Below are 17,924 nucleotides of genomic sequence, written 5' to 3' on the forward strand. Positions count from 1 at the left end.
CATGAACTTCCAGATTCTGTCATGGTTGTCAGGTCGACAGAGTAACACAGCGTGATCTCTCTGACTTGCTCATTCATGCAGTCTTTTGTGTGTAAGTGTGTGTGTTTGTGTGCGTCCCCTACCAGCCGACTACACCCCTGCATTAATCACACCCATGAAATAAACAGCTTGACAGCTCGGCGGCCTCGTAAACTCGGGGGGAAAGAAACAACAACAAAAAAAATGTACTTGCACAGTAGGGGAGTCAGGCAGGGAGCAAAAAAAGGAAGAACTAGAATAGCATGGGGGTATTATAATAAAAATAATCATCACCATAACATGCTAAGTGGGAACACTTTAATAAGTGACGTGTCTGTAATGATGTGGCATTCAGCACACGGATCGCTCGAACGTGTTTCCTTAGAAGCTTTTTAAGGAAGGGATCCTTCAACTAGCATGCTTGTCAGCTGCTGTAGTGGAAACGTCACCGTCACCTGTGCACATTCTCCAACACGGTGAAGACACCCTGATAACTGTGTATTACCCTGAGAACACACTGGGCGCGTCACACAGTTTCATTTTGTCTTTTGCACAATTTCCAATTTAGACTAGAACAAAGTTGTTGTTTTTTTTAACTAAAACCAGCAGAAGTGAACACATGCAGAGCCGCACAGCTACGAAACAAGCTGCCCGAGGAAGTCGGGTCAGTGCCTGGGGCAACTATGGCTCAGGCACTGAGTGGGGTGGCCACCATTTGAAAGGTCAGTGGTTCAAACCCCGGGACCATCCAGGTGACATCAGGCGGTCAACACAGTGAACCCCAAACTGGCCCTGAAGCATCCATCAGAGCGAGAGTGAGAAGGATTTGTGTGGTGCAGGATGGATGGATGAGCCTTGTAGTGTGAAGCACTTGGAGTGGAAACACACTAGATTTAGCTTCACTGTTGTATTATTTATATGAATCCATTTTGGTGTCTTTTTTTAATATTAACCTGCTTTTCAAATATCTTTTTGTTTCTTGTTGTGTACCACCGTTATTTTACTGGATGGAACGCCTCCCACGTGCTGTTTGAGATATTCTGTCTACAGTAAAACTGATATCTATTTTATGATGGGGAACATAGCAAATGTAAATCTAAATTCACAACAAACTGAGTGTATTGTACTCTGGATGGCGTTACCTTAGTCTCCAGTAACACTGTGAGGAACCCCAGGATATGTCCTTCAGTGCACATATTAAACAAATATGTAGGACTGGTTTCTTCCATTTGTGCAATATCTCTAAAATGAGAAACATCCTGTCTCAGAGTGACGCTGAAAAACTAGTTCATGCATTTATTACTTTCAGGCTGGACTACTGTAATTTCTTAGTATTTACAGGGATTAAAAAAGAGAGATTTATCTTCCCTTCGTTGACCTTGCTGATCTTGGTTGTTTCCAGAAATACATTTAAATTCCTTCTCACGTGCAAAGTCCTGAAAGCATCATATCCCCTCCTAGTACACTATCACCCCATTAGTGCACTTCACTCTCACACTTCAGGCTTACTTGTTGTTCCTAGAGTATTTAAAAGTAGAACGGGAGGGAGAGCCTTCAGTTTTCAGGCCCCAGGAACCAGCTTCCAGTTTGGATTCAGGAGACAGACACTATCTCTACTTTAAAGATTAGGCTTCAAACCTTCTTTTTTGCTAATGCACATAGTTAGGGCTGGATCAGGTGACCCTCAATCCTCCCTTAGTTATGCTGCAAAAGGCGTAGGCTGCTGGGGAATTCCCATGATGCACTGGGTGTTTCTTCTTCATTCACCACTGCTGCATGTCATAAATAGTTTCTTTCTTGTTTTTTTGTTTGTGAGCTCCCCGTGCTCCTCTTTTTCCCTCCTACACATCATACATGCTCATCCAATTAGCACCAGCCCTGCTAATTTTGCCACAGTAGATGGAGGGCGGGAGAGGACAGGATGGGGAAGTGATGAGATCTGCCCCAGGCTATGACTATGGCAGCACGAGAAGAAATCCCAGTGATCCGGTGCAGGGGTCCAGTGTATGATTTAGTTTAGTTCGTCTGCTGGAGAGAGGAGAGCAAGCACTCGTGACACATTCAGGACGAGCTGTTTATAATCCATGACTTCATCCTACGTTCATTTCTCTTTTCCTGCTTTCTCAGTTTTTACAGTGTTTCATCCAAACCTCACATCTGTCTTTGCCTTTTCGTTATTTCTGTCTGCTGCTTATAGCTGCGTTCTTAATTTTTGCTTCCTTATTAGTTTCCTTGCTCATCACACATCATTTGGTCTTATTTATTTCTGCATAGTGATCAGATCTTTTATTTTATTCTCTTATATTTTAATCTTCATTTTTCTTCCCTCTTCCTTTTATTTTCCTCATCTCTTCCTGCATATCCATTTTCCTTATCAGTGGTTGAAAGACAAGTTCATTATTAAAGAAATTGTCCCCTATTTATCTGTTTAGCCCTCCTTTATTTTAGCATCTGTCTCTTGAAACATTTGGTCAGGTGAGCAGGTAGCAGGTGAGGTCATGCAGGAGGTTTTTTTACTTCCTCAGACAGCAGCACCGAGTCCTTCTGATGCACTACTCCGGTAATGAATGGCCACACAGCGCTGTGGAGATAAAGGAGTGTGTATGAGAGGGAGAGATGGGGGGTTAGCGAGGGAACCAATGAGGGAGAGGAGGGTTTGTGTAATTCTTCTTGTGTCCAAGTGTGTGTCTTCGTGCACGCTTGATGAATGGTGCCGACTACAACTGTGACTCTCCTCTCCCTCTCCGCCATAACCTTGTCCTTCCTCATCACTCAAGCCGAGCAGCAGCAAGGCCAATGACTCGGACCAAGCTCCTGGTTTCAGGCTCGACCTGAACAGGCCACTGGCGAACCAAACTCCCCACCCTCCGACTCCCCCGTGTTTGCAAGGCAGGGCTTTTTGCCTGAGAAGACACTGAGTGTGTCACCAGCTTTAAAATCTGTGCTTCAGCAGGTTTTCATCTTCTGCACTCTTGAGCGGCCCCGTTGTTGCTTCATAGCTCGTGTTTGCTCCTTGAAACAGTCCTTTTATTTTGTTTGGCAAAGCTCCCTCCTCCTGATATCAAAGACCTCTCACTGAAAAATCATCACTGCGTCACTTTGCTTCGGTGGACCTGAGTAAATATGCACAGGGGACGAGAGATTCTTTTCCTTCTCCTCCTCACTTTGTCCTTGCACAGCTGGAGGAGCTGTTGCTGCACAAAGCTACACAACTCTTTGCTTCTCTTGTGTTGTGCGACTCCCTCCTCCTCCTTCTCTCCTTGCTGGAGTTGAACGTGCCGAGGCGGGACTTTAGTTATTAGCTGTCGGAGCTTGACGTTCATTTGGTGTTATCAGCACTTGTTTAATGGCTACTTAATGGGATTAATGGGCATAAGGTAATGAGCGTAGGATGGAGGAATGGCTGCGGGTGGGGGGTGGGGGGGGGAATGGATGGGAGAGCAAGTGGGGGGAGAGAAAGACAAAGTGAAAGACACAAGTTGGAGGGATTTGCCCACGATGGGAGATTAGGAAGAAGTGCAGGTGGCAGAAGTGAAATGCAGGGTGTCGCACTGCACACAGAACAGATTTGTGCTCGCTTAGAGCTGGAACTCTGATGCTAACACAGTTCCCAGTGGACCCAGTGTTCCTCAGTTATGTATTACACTTGCAGCAGTCTTGAATAAGCAGCTCTGGGATGCAAACTACAATATCTACACCCTCCTCTTTTTTTCTCAACTATACAAGGATGCAAGCGCTGAAATCTGCTCGGGTGAGTGGGCATTCTCGCCCAGAGGAAGGTCTTGTGGCTCTCTTAGTATTCAAGGTAACGGCCCTCTCCTTTCCAAGCCAGGAAATTTGGATGAGGGATATATTGCAAGGAGAGAGGAACTTTAATGTCGTCACAGAGGTGACTCTCCCCAGAGTTATGACAAAAATATTGATCACAGTTGAGCGTCTAGCAGGAGGAGGCAGAACGGCAAGGGCAGCAAAGAGAGGAATATTGAATAGGATGGTGAGGGCACCAAAACGGACGAGAGGAGTCTAAGAGGTGGAGGAAAGAGGCGAATGAGAGTGGTCGGATTAATTTCTGCAGTCAAAAGTTTAAATCTGTTCATTATCGTGAGCCGAACAGGAAATGATCAAGCTGGCAATTAGAGCACTGTCAAATGAGCCATGTTGTCGAAATGAATGAATTCCTCTCCTCTTCTGTTTGCTTTAAATAGCTCACATTATTATTGTTTCCTTTTGATCCTCAGATAGCAAAAACCTTCTTTAGCTTTAGGCTGCACACAGCCACTCTGAGATGTGTAAAAGGAGTCGATGGGTACATTACTCTGTCTTCCTCCCTCTGCAGTCCACCGGTCCGTGGCTAATAAGTTTATAAGGAGGGGAATACTGCCTTATAAAGGGCCATTCGGTCCTCCTGCGCCGTCGCACCTCTAATTACTAGCCAGAGGAAAAAAGGTTTAAGCCCACCAAATCCATTTAAATAGCCTGATGGAGAGGTTGGCGTGTAATTGTTCACTTCCCCCACACAATCAGGCCACGGGCTGCTGTTCTCGGGCTTTACGTGGCAGATGCGTCCAACATTCGGCTGATGGAGGGACCCTGGGGTATAAGTAGAGAGAAAAGCATTCGGGGAAAACCCTGTATTTGTCTGGCAAAGCATCTTTGCTTCGAACGCAGAGGCGAGCTTTTTTCTTTTCCTCTGGTTTCATTTCTGTACCTTTGCTGCAAAGCCAGGAGAATTGATTGTGCACAGTGCTAGTAATTAGCTTGCGTTACGAGATCCCCTCTGCTGGCAAAGCAAAAGTCCAAAAAACCAAAGCTGCTGTGGTATTAATGCCAGGATCAGGTGATGTTCGACGGGCCGCCTGGCCGCGAGGCTAAGCCCAGGCTTAGTCCTGACACGGAGAGACTGTCGTGCACAGAGGAGGGAGGAAAAATTGCCTTTGGTGGATTCGGGCAGATTATAGAGTTTAAGTCACCTGTCTACAACAGTTCATGGTCACGACGAATACTTTCCATCTATCTTAGAAGCCGTTTCCCTTTTTTTTCAGGCTGACAGTGACAGATTACAATATCGCTTGCAGACTTCTACTGGGTGTAGTTCCCATCCTTCACATTGGCAGTTGTCAAGTACAGCAAAGCAGGATGTGCCCGGTTTTCTCAGTTCAGTGCAGTTCGAAGACAAAATAGGACATCGATCAACAAACATGAGTTACGAAAGGAAGACAGTCTCCTCGGCGTGTATCGATAGGACGCATTGTTGGCCTCTGTTCATAATTCTGAGTAACTGGAAGAGAAAATTTTAATAGCTTGAAATGAAATGTGTTTGCTGTTGAGTGCATGAGAACCGTTTAATACCTGAAGGTCGACTCTGACGTTATGTCTGATTTGGAAGTCTTTGATTTGCAGAAAATTAGACGGCTTGGTGTTAAATCACAGTTTAGCCGGCAGCTGTGAGCATGTGCTGATGAAGAAAATCTCTACTTTGTTTCCTTTCTTAAACTTTTTTAGACCAATCCGATGAGCCACTGACGTTCAGTGGCACATCGGGCTAAGTCTTTATCTTTCCAAGGGCGAATGGGGGAAAGATCTCGGAGCAATGAATCGTTCGGCTTTAACTTCTGATTCCTTGACATTAGCGGGTTGGCATTTTTCCACTATCAATCAGCCTTGTGCAGACTAAAAGTTCTCTTTCTCAGCTACGATATATTGTGGCCCGTTTGTGAGAGGCTGTTACTTTCTTGGGGGGTTGAAGTAGGACCTTTTGTCATCCAGATGGGCTCCATTTCAGCCAAATGACTTCATATTAATAGGAAGAATTGGAATTACATCTAAGATTGGTGATCATTTATCCATTCCTTTAGGGTTAGTGCCATTTCTGTTGCCAGTCGAAATATCGATGGGGACGGAGAATCGGCTGCTTTGTTTCATTCGAGTTGTTGTGAAATGTGTAAGTCACCGTCTACCTGTTGCCCAAAATTACCGAGGTCAAAACCGTCAAGATAAGGGAAAAATCTAAATGAAGCCAGTTTGACATGTAGTCTTTGCACCTCCCTGCCCTCCTCCTCTTCCTCCTCTTTCTCTCTGGCCTCTTGCATCTCCTGTAGTGCATTTTGCTAGTTTTACTTCAGCTCCTCTTGACAGAACTGCATTGCAACTCTCCTCCTCTTCATCTCAGCGCATCGCCTCTCCTGTCCTGCCCGCTGCAGTATGGCAGTAGATTGTTTCTCTACAGTCTCATGCATCCCTCCTTCCTGCTATTGCCTTCACAGTATGTTGCCCCCCTCCTCCCGCCCCTCCCCAAGTCTCCCCCGCTGCCACACACTCACCCCGGCCGAGTGTTGGCAGAGTGTTGCGACACCATAGATAATCGAGCCTTGCTGTCTTGTTCGCTCCTTGATAGACAACGCGGTTGTTTTCCTTAACGAGGACAAACAACGTGTAGTTGGTAACGTGTTGTTAGTATATGCTGTGTTTAATTCTCATCTTTTTTTTATTAGACCCCAAAGGCTCCAAAAATGAAGCTACTCACAAGAAAGGTACTTTCCCTTTTCCTGTTTCTTTTTCCCTTTTTTCTACTTTCTACTTCTGCTCTTCCCTCACCAACGTTTGTGATCATTTGTCTTTAATGCAACGACGAGGCATTTTCCAGATGTTGACACCATTAGGAACATGAGGGAAATGCTTTTTGGTTAAACTGTGGAGATGTTTTGCTGGAGGTTTTATCAGAAAATGTCTAGAAATAACTAAGAAAACTGCATTTCAGTATATTTAAAATATTTTAGGCGTGCACTTTTGACCTGACAGATGTTTTTCCTTTAGTGTCAGCCATGATTGTTTGCAGACGGTTGTGTCTGGCAATAGAAAACCTTTTTTTCCTCCCTGACACAGACAAATGTAGACACTTTGGTGATCACACCAGCAAACCTGTCCTTCTCCTAGTGTTTGGCTTTAAGTAAACTGCATTCATCACAGCACTATAAGAACAGTTTGTACTAAATGACAAAGACATGGAGCCACTCAAAAAATGGACTTTGTCTGAGACAGGAAAACTGCCAGTTTTTAATATTATGTGAGCTTTCAACCTTGTGTTTTCATATCAGTGAACTTGATGTTCTGGTTCATTCAGAGATACAAAACCAGCATTAAAATTTCACACAGAACATTTTTAAAGTGTTTTTCCAAACTCAGCTATAAGAATGATTTATTTTTGTCATCCTTGTGACTCATTTAATGGCACATGTAGTGGTGTGTAGCACTGTTGTATTCTACCCGCCATCCTTATGTAATGCAGGAATGTGCAGTACTGCACAGCAGCCTGTGTCCTGGTAATTTTCTGCCATTATGTTGTTTTTACAGAGGTTTATGTAAATTGTAAAATTCATTATCAGAAAAACAGTTCCTTCATTTTACAGATTTTTTATTGTGTACCTTTAGTGTGCAGGAAATAAAAAGTAAAATGAAGTCTAGAGTAGAGCACGGACTACAACAGCTTTGTAACCTTTCTCCCCGTTTGCCCTGCGTTAAAGGATCGCTCTCATCTCATTTGTCCTCCTAGCTGAAGATGCTAATTCTGGTAGCACAGCAGGCCCTTTAACACAGTGGCTCCTGTCAGTTGTAACTAATATCTGCGTGGCCCTAATTTGCATGCACAGACTCTAAGCGGTGATAGAGAGCCCCATACACAATCCGCTCACAGGGTCCGTCCTACAAATTACTGCTGCAGGACTTTCCAGACAATTACAGTTGGTGATGGAGCAAACAGCAGAGGTTACGCACTGGGTAATCTTATTTCTCGATGCTGCCAGACGGAGTCTGCAGAGTGCAGCGCAGGTTAAAGAAACGTCATTATTTTCAGTTGGATATTCCTGATCGCTATAGCAACAAGACCGAGGAAATAAGGCCGAGGTACTATTCCTCCAAAAAGTTAACCGGCCATCTAACGATGAGCGCGGCAAAAAACGACCTCGGCAGTGGACAGTAGATGCGATCCTCTTGCGTCTGATTTCTCTGGGTGAATAACGCCATTGAGAGAGACGCCGTTTGCAGACTAAAGACCCCAATTACCTCCTCCCAGTACTGTCAGCGTCACAGGCGTCAGCGTTTATATTAGCAGGCAGCAGCCTGTCTGCCTCCGGGCTGCTGAGATGCATAACTTACACTCTGGCTTGGTGCTAAAAATAAATAAAATGAATATATAAAAGTGCAGAGCTGATAAGAAATCATTTCTCTTTTTATTGTTCAAATAGCAGGAGAAAAATTCCAGTTCACAGACGTGCTGGACAGGAAATCAAAGAATGTAGGTTGGACGTTAACGTGGGTCCGAGCTGCAGTCATATATTAATGTCTTATTCATGCTGCAGATGCTTCATTTGTAATTTTTGTGAGTCAGCCATGAGCTGCTTGCCCACTTCAGTCTCTAGATGATGGGATTTCCCCCTTTTTGGACCCACAGACCCTCCTCCACCTGTAGGTTATCCTTCATTTTAATCGCTAATCAACATAAAGCACGGTCATGTAGCAGACCTACAGCAGTGCTGTGAAGACATGTCGTGCATTTTTGCTACAAAGGCGTATGTAGCGGTGATATTTTTGGCTGCAGACAGAATTGGTGGAAATGTCAGTTTTAGAAGAAAAATGATTAATGTCAAAGCGAGAGGGGAATATTAGAAGAAGAAAGGGATAGGATTGGAAGAATATGTCAGAGAAAAAATTAAATTATTTAGAAAGAGACACAAAATAATAAGTAGTAAAATAATATGATAGTAGGAGTGGACAGACTAAATGAAAGGAGAGCAAAGAGGAGGGAAGGAAAGGATGATTAGAGGAAGAGACAAGAATGCTATAGAAGAGACAGCAAAGAAGGAAGTCTGTGTACAAGGTGATGACGGCAGAGGAAAGAAGGAGTCTAACAAAGCCGAGCACACGGAGGAGATGGAGGCGGAGGGGAAGACTAGAGACCAGATAGGATGGAGAAAGAGGAGGAAGATGGCGGGTGGTGAGGTTTTACTTCCAGCGTGTTCAGCAGAATCCAGTCAGCAGGTCGGGGCTCGTGCCTCTCCATGGCCACCATCAGATTGGAGGCTCTGCTCTGCTCCTTCTGTTGTGGGATGTTGAGCACATATTTCACAGGAGCCACCTCCTTGCAGATACTTTATGCAGATTACTGTTAGGCCAGGTTCTGGGCTCTCCGTCCTCCCACAGATTCAGTCCGTCTCCGCAGATTTACGTCCATGCGAGGACGGCTCGTAATATGATTGCACAGTGCTTCAGAGAGGTGACACTTTAATGTGACGACTGCAGGTCGGAGCATATTGCGGTTATTTAACTTTTTTATTGAGGGCAAAAAATTGCTGCTATGTAGATTTATGCTTATCCGAGTGGCCTGTCTTATGAAGAACACCTTTCTAATGTGATTGCACAGTGCTGCAGAAAGCCAACGCTGCAGAATGATTACTGCAGGCTGGAGCACAGCACATCGTTTTACTGAACGTAAAGCTGAATATCCCCCTACACACAGTCGTTCCCATTCATGTGGCCTATTTTAAATAGTATGGCATCACTGCACTGTGGTTTACAAAGAACATTTTAACTGCAGGGCTTTCCAAAACCACACGAATCACGAGTGCTTTGATCAAAATGACTAAAGATTCGTTTCACGGTTACAAAAGTTTTCTTTACGAGTCAGAAATTCTTTTAATGCTTTAAATCCATGTTAACTTTCCGAAGAACAACATACAGACATGTATATTTGTGTGAAGCACTGAAAGTCTTATAAAGCAGACTATTGAAGTGTTGTATGATTTATTATCCCCATGTGAGGAAACAAAGAAGAACTTTGGCGTCTCCTTCTGTGGCCAAAGCAGCTCGTTTAATCTCTATTTAATATATTACCAGCTCCTGTGTTTGGTGTTCTGGGGTCATTTGAATGAAAGTAATTTCAGACTTTGCAGGAATTTAGAGTAACTTATTCACGCTGCCCAAATAAAAGTATCAAAGTATTTCACAACAAAAGCACCAGAGAAGAAAGCCTCAGATGATGAACATGAAGGACTAAAGCATTTTCTCTGTCACAGGCACTCATGTGAGAGCTCATATTATAGTTAATTACACACATAAATCACGTAAAATTAACCCTAACTCTTTGTATATATTTTCACATATATTTCATAATTTTCTATCCAAGTATTAACATTAAGTAGTGAAAATATGCTTTTTTGGTTTTTTTTACTGCAGTTAAAACAATAAAAAAGAGTCAAAACATTTCTTTGATTTTAATGTTAACACAACGGCCTCTGTCTTTAATCCACACAGAAATAAAAAAAACCACAATCTTAGTAAAACGTTCTGAATATGAAGAAAAAACGTTTTAAAGGTGAAGCCGTGTTCACAGCGATGGAAAAGTGTTTTTTAATAAAACTGAATCGACCTGTTTTAACAGAGTGTGTGTGTGTTTGTGTGCGCGCGCGTGCGCTTGTGTGTGTCCACTAATCTCAAATGACTATCTACATTTCCCTCAAGATGATTAAAAGTGTCGAGCTAACGGCAGCACATCACGACACGCCATTAAATCACACGCCAATTTATTGAGGAGATGACCATCTCTGTCTTACACGCACGCACGCACACACACACACACACACACACTCTGCAAACACTCCATCTGCATGAGGGCAGCAAACAGGAAAGATCACACACAGAACACACACAGGAACTAAAACACACACATCGCTGCTCACATTTTTATTTTCCTCCCTTTTTTAATCTCTTTCACATTTCCATTGCTACCTCTCACTAATCCATTGATATAAAGCCCGAGTCACCTCGTCTCCGTCGCCATTGCAGACCTGCTATTGATTTCTGTCTCCCTGCGGGCAGCTGGCTGCCAGCCTGTCATGTTCTCCTGTCAGTCAAAAGCTGGCAAAGAAGGCCCTGAAAGGTCCAGCGACTCATTTATTGCAGACTTAATTCACTGTCTGCCTATAATTAGACAAGGTGATACATTTTTTGGTAAAGCAATTAATGTCACATTTGGAGTGGGTCCCCCTGAAATCAGAGCGCTGTTAGGTGTGGAGGTGTTTCTCCTCCTCCTTTTAAGACGGCTCCTGCATGAACTTTCTTCTTCAGGCGTCTTTGAGGTCGTCTTCAGCTGTGTGTCAAAGTGTGCAGCAGCCTCTTTCATTTGAATGAGGTCGTTAAATCAATGCAGCGCGGATGTTGCAGAGAAATCCAGTGAACGAGGATGACAGGCTAACAGGACATCGTTTTGGTTTTATAATATATCCTCTAATGATTTCTGGGTGTTTGATCAAAAAAAAAGAAGGCTTTCTGCAGTGATTACAAAAGCATCGGCATATTTCTGTGTACATAGTTCTTATTGCTCTACAAACTCTACTTTCCAACACACTGGTGCTCCCCCCTGTGCTGACTGCAGGACGTCACCGGTGACTCAAATGTTCAGAGGACAGACTCCAGGAGTGTGACTGAAATCATGGTCAGGCTCTGAACAATAGCGGCTACTGAAGATGAAGCATCCGGTGCTCTTCCAGCAAACGCAAACTATCAAACTCAGTGGCTGCTTTTCATCTTTGGAAAGGCCAGCCTCCTACATAATTTACAACAACTGGCATTTCAAAACGTGACGTCATTACTCAGGAAGCACCTACATTCACTCATAATGAAGAAAAAAGTATTTCAGCAAACTTTACCCATGAAAACAGATTAATTTAAACCCAATAAGATTCAATAATGTTTCATTAATTTCTCCTTTACATAGCATTGAGGTCAAGTATGAGTCTTACTGATTTCATCCCAAACTGCGTCAGTGTCTGCCCTTTGTGCAGTCACTTTATTAAAATCACATATTGGTATTTTATGCTGCATTTCAACAAATGACCCAAAATAGCAGAGATTATGTTCAAGTGAGGAGGATGGAGGGGTTAGCACAATATATTTCCCTGAGGCCACTGTGCTTATTTAATCATTTACAGTGAAACACAGCAATGGTCAAGAAGTTCTTCCAGCCTCTACCAGCTATCATCCCCAAAATATATCCCACCTCTGAGACTCTGACGCCGCTAGCTGGTCAATTTCTAGCAGACAGAAAAAACTTTAATGTGCTTGTTCAATATCAGATTTGAACTCGTTAAGTGTAATTATTTAGATCACAGATTTAACACAACCACACAAAAAATAAAAAGAACAAGTGAAACGTCCACACACAGCAGCTTTGAAGAAATGAAAGCCGTCGACTCGTCTCTGACCACAGCATCCGGTCCTTTTTTCTTATGACCTCATCCCACAAGAAGCTCCTCAAACATGAAAATGACACAGAGGTGTCAAGAAGATCAAAATGTGACACCTGACTGAAAACCAGATTCATGAATTGGCGCAAATTAAGCACAACAGCCAAAAACATCAGGGTGACTGACTGAAGGGTCACTGCAGGGTCTGAGCATCCACCTGCACCGACTACGCACCTGTCCTGAGAACATCTCCCCCGTTATTCCGAATAAATAAGTGCTTCCAGCAGCAATAACACACACGCGTTGTCCTGCACAAACGTTTTGTGCAATTTCACAATTTCTCAATTATTAGACTGGATAAACCTTAGTTTATCCAGTCTAATAAATGACTGGATAAATATAGAATGATATCTATATATATTTTCCTTTTTATGGGCGTGTGTTATAAAACACACATTCATCATATTATGCATTTGTAATCAGGTGGCCTGATTACAAATGCATAATATTTGCAATCAGGTCACCTGTTCAGTCACAAAACTGATGCCGTGCCACTTTACTCATTTCCAACAGCAGCTTTTTTAATGCCAGCAGCAGTAAGGTTGTCTCCAGGTGCTGGAAACATTCAAACTACTGATGGTTTTCATGAGTACATGTTACAGAAGAATCATGACGCTAAATGTCCTCTAATCTTCAAAAAGCTTGTTTTTATTTTGTGCTGAAACTGAAATGACTTTGTGTGTGTGTGTGTGTGTGTGTGTGTGTGTGTGTGTGTGTGTGTGTGTGTGTGTGTGTGTGTGTGTGTGTGTGTTCAGATAGTATGCATAAACAGCTGGAATATTGCAGAGGGGAGTGTTCACATGCAAACACATGCTGCTGGCAAACAAACACATTCACACACATTCTCACTGTAAACATACAGGACACACACACACACATCTTGTCACACAGAGAAACGGGAAATGCTCACAGGCACAAATGCCAATTTTTAGTAAATATGCATAGACAAACACAGTTGTTATCTCACTACTTCACACACACATGCACACACACATACACACACGCACACACAGAGCCTCAGGTGTTTTCTGACCAGGCTGCTATGCATCCATCCATCTCTCCATCCTCTCCCCTCCGCCTGCCTCCCACTTTGAATACATTTTATCTCGTAATGAAACTTGAACGCCCCGTGGCTGAAAGAGAGAATATGAATGAGAGGAAGAAGCAAAGTGACAAGAGACAGGAGAAAGTATCCGGAGAAAAGAAGAAATGGAATTGTGAAAAAAAGACGAGGGGCAGAAGGAGAAAATGGAGGTGGAGGAAGAGTAAAACACATTATAATGGCATTTCTCCGCCCTCACTGGGGAGGAAAATGAAGTTTTCCCTAAAGTTCACTCCATGGAAGAGGCAATGATGGATGACTGAATATGACGTCAGTAGAAAACGCCATTCCTCATCTCACCACTGCAATTAAAATGTGACAGGAAGTGTTTTTTTTTCCCTGTTGCTGATCTATTTACTCGCTCACCTAAAGGAAACTACGCTCTATAAAAGAGCCAGGGCTCCGGCTTGTATGTAGGACAATAATGAGAGCTGTCTGTGCAGGGCGTACGAGCACACAGCATCTGCATGGGAGTAAAGGCAGAATAAACCAGACAGAGGAGCAGACAGGTGCTTTGGTGTTCGAAACAGCTTTAAAGCAAATAAAGACATAATGAAGAGAAAAAAGCATTTTATTGTTGAGAGCCAAGACGGACGGTGCTTTATGTCTGAAACAGAGGCGGAGCCAGACATTTGAAACACCCGGGGCTTAGCCCAAGCGGGTAGTATGCATGTGGGATTTTTTTTTTTTTTTTTGGGGGGGGGGGGGTTAGAAATGAGTGAAAGATTAATAGGCTCTGTTTTGAGTTTTGTTCAAAAAAGAATGTCTTCTTATAGGGAAAAATATATATCACATGTGCAGGACACCTTAAACTAGTTTTTTAATTAAGCAGCAAGGCAGAACAAGGTCAGGGCTGTATCAAGACATGAGGACTAAACCCCAATTCAACCAGACCCAGAACTGATCCAGAATTAAAACAGGACTACAAGAGTTCAAAATCAGGAGTACTTGGGATTTAACCAAGACAGAACCACAATCAGAACTAGATGATAGTAGCACTAAAAATCATCATAGACCTGCACTACACTTGTTTAATTCTACCAAAGTCCACTATTTAGATTGAGAAAAGTTTATATAATTATTTAGCCTTGTTGTGCAAACAAGCCTGCAAAACTTAATAAATATAGAATTTGAAAAATAACAAACCTAAAAAGAAACACTAGGTACGAGATACATGAGTACCTATGATACGGTGGTACTTTTGGCAAACGACCATTTGACTAACATGTGTGTCTCACCTGCTCTTGTTCCATCTCTGTTCTGTCCTCATTCTCCATCTCCCTCTCTGTTCCTCTCTCTCCCTCTGTGTGCTGACAATCATCAAATATACAGGTGAAACCAGATATTTACAAACTCTTCAGATCAAAACACAAACACTTTTTTAATTGCAACATCAAATCAGACTAAATGTTTATTTTTTTTGATTGATAAATATAAAAAACACATTTGTTAACTTTAAGAGTAAAGAGAGAAACTATCTGTATTTCTTAATTGTAAATGGCACCAAATTGTATTCAAAATTGAGCCACACTTATGGAGGTCCACAGTTCTTTTTCTGGTGTTTTGGTTGATATCGCTTGGTTTTCCCATTTCAAAGAAACAGGCTCTGTGTTTTGCCTTATATGCATCCACAGCTGTGCCACCACTTTACTCACATGGACTCTACTAACCTATCAGAAGCTTCTTCAGCTCAGAATGGAATCGTCTGGAGTTTCTTATTAATTAACAATAAACTTAGTGTATATGTACTCCTAAATTTGATGAAAGTGATAAAAATAGATCTCTCTCTCTCTTTATTCTGACATTTAACTAATTCAAAATATATTTCAATATTTATCTAAAACAAAAGTTTACTCTAAATTGATGTTGTACAGTAAAAATATTTTATGTTTTCTCCCTAAAGTGTATGTAAATATCTGGTTACAAATGTGAATATCCTGCTGTGTACTGAAACCCCTCTTGTTTTGCATAGAAATATACTGAACAACATACAAAGCATAATATATAAAATAACATTTACCTGAGTTTTTTCTTTGAAAGAACCCTCTAATGTCCATTCTTATATTTCAGTACATAACTGAAACCGATTTAGTCGGGGAGGGTAAGAACTGAAAATATGAAATAAACACACGTAAGCTAAGACTCTCTTAAAAAAATAGCATTTGTTCGGCTTTTCATTTCGCCATTTGTTGATTCACTTGAAGAGCGAGTAACGTAATATTGGTCAAGTGATCAGTTTGATATCAATCTTTCATGATGCACCGTCATATTTACATTATTTGTACAGTAGGAATGATTTGCTTTGGTACCTGGTCAAACTTAAGCTCTCCTTAGTATGGCTGGCTCCGTTTCTCCAACAGCGCACTCACTGCTGGCAGCAGCTGCCCCACCCCCTCTCTCAGTCGCTTAGTGACTGAGCTCGGATCATACCAATATCAGGGGGGATTCACGCACAGTCGTAAATTCCCACAGTGTGCACTATGTGCTTCGAATATTGTGTGTACTTTTTGTTTTATACAGTTGTCAGCCAGGCATCTAACTATGAAAAAATTACACTCCAAAAGACCCCGGGCTTCTGACAAAACAACCCGGGCTTAAGCCCAGTAAGCCACCCCCACGCTCCGCCCCTGGTCTGAAAGCCTTCCAGCGTTTTTTGTCCCTTCCCCACGGCGGTTCGCAGCCTTGATGTTTGTCTCCTCCTCATTGTCATGTCTGGATGTAATGGAGGGAAAAATGGTTAAAGAAGCAGAAGTAGGGAGCTGAAAGTTACCTATTTTACTTACAGAAAGTCGGGATAACCCTCCAAAGTCTGCTGATTTGAGGGAAAATACTGCCTGGGTACATATATATATATATATTTAGCCATATTAGGAATGCCATGAAATCACAGTGTTGGGGAGTAACGGAATACATCTACCGCCGTTACGTATTTAAAATACAAAATATGACTAACTGTATTCCGTTACAGTTACCGTTTAAAAAGGTGGTATTTAGAATACAGTTACTTTGCTGAAATAAAGGGATTACACGGCGGTATTTTCCTGTTTCATATGTTCGGTTACGCCCTCTCTAAATTTGGTTTCCACGCCCCAAACAAAACACGCATTAAAAAGCTCTAATGCCTGTGTCTCAATCTCGCGGCCCATGTCACCTCTACTTGCGTAATGACGTGAAGAAATATTTTTAAAAATTATTCACAAAAATGATTTAATATGAAGGCAATAGGCAGAATGCTACAGGCATAGCTCTAAAGAATGTAGCCTCATGGGCAGTGTAGTCCGTGCTGCAGGGAGAATGCACTGCCATACCCGTTATGTGTCTGTGAGCGCCAGGAGGGAGAAAAGGGAGAGTGGAAAAGTACGAGTTGTCATCGAGCAGAAACGGGAGCTGGAAGTATGTAAATATAATAATAACCACTGCAGCCAAAAAGAGTGCCTGACGAGCCCAGTTGTAAGTAAGCTATTAAGACTTGACTGTACACCGAGTTCGTGTTTTTCTCCGAAACAATAAGTTTTGTTGGAGCAGCCTTTCAACACCTCTCTCTGTCTCTCGCTAGCAAAGTTGACCCAGACAACAAAGTTTTCGGCTACGAGCCTGACACGGAACCCGACGTATTAGCTAGAGGTCCCTTTACTACGGTTTGGAGCCGCGGACCTGTTTTATATACGCGCCAAATAGTTTTCTATACGAGATCGCTGCAAAAAAGTGCAGCCTTACTAATGCCCACCCTACTGTTCCTCATTTTATATTAAGATTTAAAAATCTAGTTGGTATTGATATGGCGAGTAACCTTCAGTAATAGTAATAATTTACATAGCAACATAGCAATAGTACATTTATGTAGTTGTAAAAAGCATGATAATATAATAGGTAATCCAAAGTATTCAGAATACGTTACTCTCATTGAGTAACGTAACGGAAAATGTTACAACAGCGGTCTCCAACCTTTTTTGTGCCACGGACCGGTTTATGCCCGACAATATTTTCACGGACCGGCCTTTAAGGTGTTGCGGATAAATACAACAAAATAAAACTAGTACCGGTACCGAAAAAAAGATTTATTCATAACACACGTGAAAAGACCCAGGAAAACCGAGTTAATGATAAAAACGATAAAAACGATAACAACATAACGTTGAAAACCGATAAAAACCCTGAAAACCATACATTTCACACCTGAGCCTCAACTTTCGCGGCCCGGTACCAAACGACTCACGGACCGGTACCGGTCCGAGGCCCGGGGGTTGGGGACCGCTGCGTTACAAAATACATTTTGGGGCTGTAATCTGTAGTGGAATACGTTTTAAAAGTAACCTTCCCAATACTGTCAAATCAGGATGATTTGATCAGCAGATACTTACTTACCAGGGTCCTCGAGTATTTTAGGACTCCTAACTGGTTCTTAAGATTAGAGTCAGACCTCTCTAATGGTCTGGTTGCTGAAAGGGAACGACAGCTTTCTCCCCAAATCTCGTGGAAAATTTGAAACTATAAAAGTGGAGGCAAAG

The 17,924-nt window shown here is 42.5% G+C and overlaps 1 protein-coding gene and 1 long non-coding RNA gene across 5 annotated transcripts in view; one reads left to right on the plus strand and one right to left on the minus strand.

Moving 5' to 3' along the window:
- Nucleotides 1-17,924, plus strand: part of glra1 (glycine receptor, alpha 1) — a 126,337-nt gene that overhangs the window by 28,129 nt on the left and 80,284 nt on the right. For 2 of the 4 annotated variants that reach the window (XM_085471687.1, XM_085471695.1), the window contains exon 4: nt 6,510-6,548. The exons of the other annotated variants lie outside the window; for them this stretch is intronic. In XM_085471687.1, the coding sequence (XP_085327813.1) occupies nt 6,510-6,548 (39 nt within the window). The remainder of the gene's footprint in view (nt 1-6,509; nt 6,549-17,924) is intronic. 4 annotated transcript variants of the gene reach the window in all.
- On the minus strand, nt 14,461-16,041 carry LOC146717085 (uncharacterized). The gene is made up of 3 exons (XR_014922728.1): nt 15,726-16,041; nt 15,437-15,524; nt 14,461-14,726 (listed from the first exon to the last, which is right to left on the minus strand). It is a non-coding gene; the product is annotated as an uncharacterized LOC146717085 (long non-coding RNA).

Source organism: Copadichromis virginalis, linkage group LG2 (genome assembly GCF_057382275.1).
Source record: "Copadichromis virginalis isolate Kocher_CV1m ecotype Utaka linkage group LG2, C_Virginalis_male_GT1.1, whole genome shotgun sequence".
Taxonomy (NCBI): Eukaryota; Metazoa; Chordata; class Actinopteri; order Cichliformes; family Cichlidae; genus Copadichromis; species Copadichromis virginalis.